Here is an 8,125-nt window from a genome sequence, read left to right on the forward strand (position 1 = left end):
CTCATTGGGCTCGGGCTTTTTAGCTTTAATTTCTGTTTAGGTCAAATAAAATCCTATTTCCTATAAATAAGAAAGCATGAGACGTCATTTATAGACTACTCTAGACCTCATACTTTACTCTACTCTTTTCTCTGTAAACTGCTCTCATCTCTTTCTCCGGACTATTATCTCTGTAATCTCTCTTTTTCCCTTTTCTCTTTATTTAATGTTTATTATTTCCCTTACCTCTGTTTTTGCTCTTTTCGTTATTATGTCTAGCTAATTCTGCTAGATAGGATTAGGGAATTCGATGAATGAATGTTAATTGCTAATTAGGTTTACAGATCGTCTATTGTGGTTATGTCTATGTTGTTTCGCTACAATTAATTGTTTTTGTCTAATTGAGTCGACGCAATTAGTCATTTTATCGTAGTAAACCTTGACCTGGACCGGAAGGTTGGAAAGGGTGAGACTCGTAGAGAACATTTGGGCACCGTAGTGAGGGCGGAAGCTAAGCTATTTGTGCTTTAGGGCGAATTGAGACCGGAAGAAGATATCCGTTGCCCCTTAGACCGACACATCGACTAATCTGTGACCTTAACCGCAATTAATTGACGTTCATTGATGACCTGAAATCCTAGTTCCCTCTCTCTTCTTTGTTAATTTCTCTTATTCCCTTTTCTCTTGCTTAATCTTATTAGTTTAGTCAAAAAAATTCAAACCCCCTATCCTGTGACCTTAGACAGACCGAATAGATAGGTAGATAGTGACTGACACGGCTGTCGCAACCCTGTCAAAGATAAAACTAATGGGTCTCAACTAAATGTAGCAGAGGCAGTCGGGTATCGAATCCACAGGGAGATGGGAATCCTATAGTCAACTAGGTCTGTCGAAAGTAACCAAAATAGGGGGTTTGTTTATTTGTTTTCTAAAGACTACGAGCAAAGGAGAGAATAAAAAGGAACGAGAGAGAAATAAAATAGAGATGAACAAGGGAGAAAGGTACTAGGATTGTCGGTTCACCATGGCTTATAAAGTCCGGACTAAAATATAGATGCCCTAAATCCAAGCTGTGGGTAATAAACGTCACCTTTCGGTCCTTAGTTCGCCCTAGGCAACACTAGTTTAGCTTTCGCCCTAGCCAGCATAAATCCTAATGAAACGCTGCAGAACTACTCCTTCTCCAATCTTTCGATCTAGGAGAAGGGGAAAACGAGAGAGTTAATTGAGTGCATCGACTCAAACAATTAAGAGATATTAAAGCAGCAGATGCATACAACTAGACTACGGGTGTCTTAATTAATTCGTCCTTCCTACGCCATGGCTACCCTAAATCCTAGCAAAGCGATTAGCTATTCATGATCGAAATGAGGAACAATAGTGGCAAAGCAAATAACAATAGATAACATAATAAACGAAACTGAACTGAAATTATGCTATGATAATACCGAATTCAACAGAAGAAAAGTTGAGAAATGGCGATGAAAAGTACTTTTGATCCAAAAACTAAAGCAACAGTCTCCGTCCTCTGTCTAGAATGTGATAATTAGGTCTCAGTATTCCTTGCCTTTTTATAAGAAAAATAGCAAAGGGAATAAAGCGTTATAAAATAACAACACAAAATCGAAGTAAAGCCCATCAGTGCGTGGCCTCTCGATCGAACTCCACAGTTGCTCGATCGAGAGCTTTCCCTAAGCATCTCCCTCGATCGAGAACAGGACATCTCGATCGAGGCCTTCACCCTTGCATTTACTCGATCGAGAACATGACATCTCGATCGAGGGGTTCTTGGCTTCTTGTGTGTTCTCCTAATCCTTTGGATACCTTCACGCGTCTCAAGATGGTAAAGTTTCGCGCCAACTCTCTTAAGCAGGCTTGGAGGATCACAAATAGGCTGATTTCCAGTCATTCCGGTTCGTACCTGCAAATAATGCAAAGCAGACCAAAGTAGACTATTCGGGGTATAAAGTGACATAATATCACTCAAATACATAGAAATGCGTGCCTAAAGAGACCGTAAAAGTCTATGTAAAATGCACGCATCAAACTTCCCCAAACCAAACCTTTGCTTGTCCTCAAGCAAACTAATGCAACTAGCTAGGACGAAATGGATAGGAGTAGAACATAGACAAGCTGAAGACCGTTGGCTTAAACCGTTTAATGCATAAGAATCAACAACTAGTAGCTTGACATCAAGGCAAACGAATTTATGCATATTTCAAAGAGACGTTGAACTTTCGACCTTGCAAGACTTTTAAAAAAAATGGACTCTCATGGGTCGCTCAATCACACAAATAGGCATAAGGTGATATGTAAAATAAGATAGAAGGAATAAAGAACACTCACCTAACTGCAACCTATAAGGACATGCATGCAGTCTAACATGAATAAAGTCTCTACAACCGTACATATGCATTCCAACCAAACTGATGACCAAGACACATGCCGAGGACTTACATATGTGTAAGTGAGGTAATAGGTAAGAAGGGGCTAAAATGAATTTGGATATGTGGGGTTAATAGCCAGGCTAGAAACAATGGATCCAAATTATAAAACTTCCCTACTTCAAACGCCATACATATCATTACGAAATAGTGCAAATTAGATGCACACAGCTCACTAATCACCATCAAATTATCAACTCCCCATAAGATATAAATTAAACATGGGAGCATAAATCACAACATACAGTCTTTTTATTTTCCGCATATGATTTTTTTCTTCTTCTTTTTTTTCCATATTTCTTTTCGGATTTCTCTTTTCTTTTTTTTCCTTTTCTTTTTTCCTTTTTCTTCACTTCTTTTTCAATATTTCTCCTTCATTTCCTTCACCCATCCATCTCATGAAAAGATATAATAACCAACTGCAAATCAACACATTCCCAACATTGCTACCATTACTAGCTCGGCTAGGGTAGGAAAAATATGGATTGTAGCTAAATAGGGACAAAATGGGCAATTTGGCTATGTGGAGCTCATGGGTAAAATGAAATAAAGGGGTTGCCTCTCCAAACATGTGTCACCAACCACAGACCCGAATGCATACAGGTACTAAGTAGACTAAACTCATGCTTATGCAATTTGATGTTACATGCCTTATAAGGAGTAACTACTCACCTCCTACATGAACTGGTCATGGATGACACCAGTTATAAAGCTCCAAACCTCAGAAAGATATTGTAGTTTGCCAAAATTTCAAGTCAAGTCTACTTGTTCAACGAATTTTGAAACGAAATTCGAGAAATTGCAAAGGCTGTTGCTAAAAGATCTGAAATAAAGCAAGGCTTAAGCAAAAAGACAGTTATCAGCAATGAAAAACTCCCATCAGACTCAACCAAAAATGCAAAAATAAACATGATTTTTTTTCTTGAATTTTGAAATTTTCCAATTTTTTATGAGATTTTTGATTTTTATGAAATAAAATACAATGCAAACGTAAGTAAACGTGGTAACAAAATGCGGTAAAAACAACATGCAGACACGATATGGATGCAAATCCTCCCCAAACCAAACTGTACAATGTCCCCATTGTACAAAGTAAAGGAAAAAAGATGCAAACTAAAGAGAGGGAGAGTCGAAAACTTACAAAAGCGTGCAGACCACGGACCTCCCCAAACCGAACCAGATAGAGAGGTTAGTAGGGATTTCGATCGACAAAGGATCGGGTCGATCGAGAAGAACACGGTACTCGATCGAGACAAGTAACACTCGATCGAGGCTTTTAGCGGTGCATAAACTCGATCGAACAAATAGGATCTCGATTGAGAGCTTTGAAGGCGTAGGACCACTCGATCGAGCAAGAAGGCTACTCGATCGAGGGCTGTTGCATCAGTAAGCAACAGTACGGTACCTGTGCTGTACCAAAAACGCAAAAATTCTATTAAAATTGTTCAAACGCACACCAAACAGAAATAAAGAAAGTTAAAAGTTCGAAAAACAAATACAACATTTTACAATCGGGTTGCCTCCCGATAAGCGCAGGTTTATAAGGTCCCGCACGACCTATAACCATCAAACATCACTCTCTGCCATCGCGTCGAAAAAGAGAACTTCGACGCGTCCAATCACAGCATCAGCCCCATAATAATGCTTCACAAGATGACCATTAACTTTGAAGCGATTCCCCTCGGAGTCCTCTAACTCAACTGATCCAAATTTAGTGACGCCAGTCACCGTGTACGGACCACTCCACCTGGACTTCAACTTACCAGGAAATAGTCTCAACCGGGCATTAAACAGTAACACCTTTTGCCCAACATGGAACTCACGGGGTACAATCCTCTTATCGTGCCAACGCTTTGTCTTCTCCTTATAAATTCGGGAGCTATCATAAGCGTTCAAATTAAACTCCTCCAAACGCATCTAGCCGCAATAAACGCTTCTCACCACACAAGTCAAGATCATAATTAAGTCGGCGGATATCCCACCAAGCTTTATGTTCTAGCTCAACAGGAAGATGACAAGACTTTCCATACACTAAACGATACGGTGAAGCACCGATTGGTGTCTTAAAAGCCATCCTATAAGCCCACAACTTGTCCTCTAGTTTAGCACTCCAGTCTTTCCGTGATTTAGACACTACTTTGCTTAATATCTCTTTTAGTTCCCTATTAGAGACCTCAACCTGTCCGCTAGTCTGAGGGTGATACCCCAAACCCCTACGGTGTTTGACACCATATTTAGACAAAGAAAGCGATCAACTGTTGTTCTCTAAAATGCATACCCCTATCGCTAATGACGACCCTAGGGACACCAAAACGGGGAAAAATAATCTTACGAAATAGCTTAATCACGGTCCTGGCATCACAATTGGGAGTGGCAATTGCCTCCACCCACTTACACACATAGTCTACAGCTACCAGAATATACCTGTTACCCTGGCTAGACGGGAATGGCCCTTGATAATCGATGCCCCATACATCGAAAATCTCAACCTTTAGGATGCCGTTCTGAGGCATCTCATGTCTCTTGGAAATGTTTCCCGTTCTCTGACAAGCATCACAGCTAGCAACAAAAGTTTTAGTGTCAGCGAAAAGAGTTGGCCAATAAAAACCCGACGCAATACCTTAGCCACGGTACGTGATGGACAGTGGTGTCCTCCACAAGGAGCCGAATGGCAGCCTTCTAGGATAGCTTTGGTCTCCCACTGCGGAATACACCGTCTGTAGAGTCCGTCTGCACATTCCTTAAATAAATAAGGGTCATCCCAGAAATATTACCGTGCATCGTGTAAGAATCTCTTGCGCTGCTGATGAGATAAATCTGGCGGCAGTGCCTGACTGACAGCAAAGTTAGCATAGTCTGCAAACCAAGGTTCAGCACCATCCTTAGAATTTACAGAGGTCACAGAAAAAACATCAACAGAAAATAAAGATTCGTCAGCGAAAGAATCATTAATAGGAAGAGAATCCTCCCCTCCTGTTGCGTCAGACGCGACAGATGGTCGGCTACGACATTTTCTGCTCCCTTCTTATCCTTAATCTCCAAGTCAAACTCCTGTAAAAGGAGTATCCATCTCAGCAATCTGGGCTTAGCTTCCTTCTTGTTCAGAAGGTGTTTCAGCGCTGCATGATCTGTAAAAATAATAACTTTAGAACCCAACAAATACGATCTAAACTTATCTAACGCATAAACAACAGCTAAAAGCTCCTTCTTCGTGGTAGCATATTTCACTTGAGCGTCATCCAGAGTTCGGCTCGCATAATAAATCGCACTCAGCGCTTTGTCTTTCCGTTGGCCTAGCACCGCTCCTAGTGCATAATCACTGGCATCGCACATAATCTCGAAAGGCAGCTTCCAATCTGGAGGCTGGATAATGGGTGCAGAGACCAAAGCCTGCTTCAAAGTGTTAAAAGCAAAAAGACATTCATCATTAAAATCAAAAGGAGCATCCTTTAAAAGCAACTGTGTAAGCGGTCGAGCAATCTTTGAGAAGTCCTTGATAAACCGACGATAAAAGCCAGCGTGACCAAGGAAACTTCTCACCCCCTTAATATTAACTGGAGGGGGTAATTGCTCGATTACTTGCACCTTTGCTCTGTCTACCTCAATACCCCTGTTGGAGACTAGGTGCCCAAGGACAACGCCCTCATTTACCATAAAATGGCACTTCTCCCAGTTTAGCACTAGATTAACCTCAATACATCGCTGCAAAACTTTATCAAGGTTAGCTAAACAATTATCAAAGTCATTCCCATAGACACTCTGTCGTCCATAAAGACTTCCATGATAGACTCGATATACTCGAAAAGATCCCCATCATACACCTCGAAAGGTGGCGGGGGGCATTACACAAACCAAAAGGCATTCTGCGATAAGCAAAGACACCCTTCGGACAAGTAAAGGTAGTCTTTTCCCGATCATCTGATGAATAGGGATCCTGAAAGAACCCCAGTACCCATCCGGATAACGAAAAAACTCATGAGAAGCCAATCTCTCTATCATCTGATCAATGAAAGGAAGGGGGAAATGATCTTTCTTGGTGGCGGCATTTAATTGCCGATAATCTATACACATCCGCCACCCGATCACTAGTCTAGTAGGTATTAGCTCATTATTTTCATTTCGGACAACTGTAGTACCACCTTTCTTAGGTACCACCTGAACGGGACTTACCCATTTAGAATTCCCAACTGAATAAACAATACCTGCGTCGAGTAGTTTCATAACCTCAGCCATCACAACCTCCTCCATCTTCGGATTCAGCTTTCGCTGACCCTGCCTGTGAGGTTTGTGATCATCCTCTAGCTCAATCCTGTGCATGCAGACATCGGGGCTAATGCCCTTAAGGTCATCCAACGAATATCCCATTGCCTTCCTATTCCTCTTAAGAACAGTCAATAAAGCAGTTAACTGTCCGTCGTTGAGCTTAGCGCTCATAATCACTGGAAACTGCTCAGTATCATCAAGAAAGGCATACTTAAGGTGAGAGGGAAGAGCTTTACGCTCGGGGACCTTTACCTCGACTGAGCACAAAGTGTGTGCCAAGTTCTCTACCTGTTCCAGCAGAACGTTAGACAGCTCTATCTCATCTGTAGTAATTCCAAGCAACTCCTCGACACCGTCCTCGTCATCTGAAAAATTTGCACACTCATCTAGAAACATCAAAGACTCCTGCGGATCCTTAACTAAGGAATCCGACCAAAACTCGTAAGCAGACTCCTCAATAATATCCACAGAATAACAAGTATCCTCGATCATCGGTCTAGACAAGGTCTCGGGCAGACTAAACGTAATCACATCATCCCCTACCTCTAGAGTCAAGCGCCCGAGTTTGACATCAATAATAGCTCCAGCTGTACACAAAAACGGTCTACCCAAAATAATCTGGGTACGGGTATCCTCAGCAATATCGAAAACAATAAAGTCCACTAGAATAAAGAATTTGCCTACCTTGACAGGCACATCCTCTAAGATACCTAAGGGCCGTCTAACAGATCTGTCGGCCATCTGTAGGGTGATATTGGTCATTTTTAGGTGACCCAATTTAAGCTTAGAAAAGATAGAATAGGGCATGACACTGACACTGGCTCCAAGGTCACACAACGCCCTATTTATCACCACATCGCCTATAACACAAGAAATAGAGAAACTACCCGGGTCCTTCAGTTTAGGGGGAGACTTTCCCGAAATTAGACTACTAGACTCTTCCATGAAAGCGACAGTAGCTGTTTCTCCAAATTCCCTCTTACGCGTAATAATATCTTTCATAAATTTTGCGTAACGAGGTATTTGGGTAATTAGCTCAGCAAAAGGAATGGTTACCTGAATGTGTCTTACCATATCTGTTTGCTGAATTGTCTCTCCGTCTTTGTGTCGCGTAATCGACTCGGGTAAGGGACCTAAACCATAGGAAGTGGGCCCTCTTCTTTCTCTTTACCTTTATCAGTTCTTGACACCCTCGCAGCACAGGAGGGTACCCCACTACGGTCAGCATTGGAATGCGTGTCCGCAGGCTCAGCATCTCTCGATCGAGGCTCAGAAGTGCTCGATCGAGAGCTGTTCTTGCTAACCTCTCTCGATCTAGAGGTTTCATTATGCAGCTTACTCAATCGAGAAGTACCGTCTCTCGATCGAGGGATTTCTTCCTCAGCATTGGTCGATCGAGAGGTAAGTTCACTCGATCGACCACCCTTCAGCAATTCTTC

General features: G+C 41.9%; 1 protein-coding gene across 1 annotated transcript; it reads right to left on the reverse strand.

The window, feature by feature from the left end:
* Positions 1-3,989: 3,989 nt before the first annotated feature.
* On the reverse strand, positions 3,990-7,760 carry LOC141632889 (uncharacterized). Its single transcript, XM_074445394.1, has 6 exons — positions 6,626-7,760; positions 5,430-5,551; positions 5,198-5,304; positions 4,848-4,982; positions 4,337-4,636; positions 3,990-4,170 (listed from the first exon to the last, which is right to left on the reverse strand). The coding sequence occupies exons 1-6, from the start codon at positions 7,758-7,760 to the stop codon at positions 3,990-3,992; spliced, it is 1,980 nt and encodes a 659-aa protein (XP_074301495.1).
* Between the last annotated feature and the right edge of the window lie 365 nt (positions 7,761-8,125).

Source organism: Silene latifolia, chromosome Y, assembly GCF_048544455.1.
Source record: "Silene latifolia isolate original U9 population chromosome Y, ASM4854445v1, whole genome shotgun sequence".
Classification (NCBI taxonomy): domain Eukaryota; kingdom Viridiplantae; phylum Streptophyta; class Magnoliopsida; order Caryophyllales; family Caryophyllaceae; genus Silene; species Silene latifolia.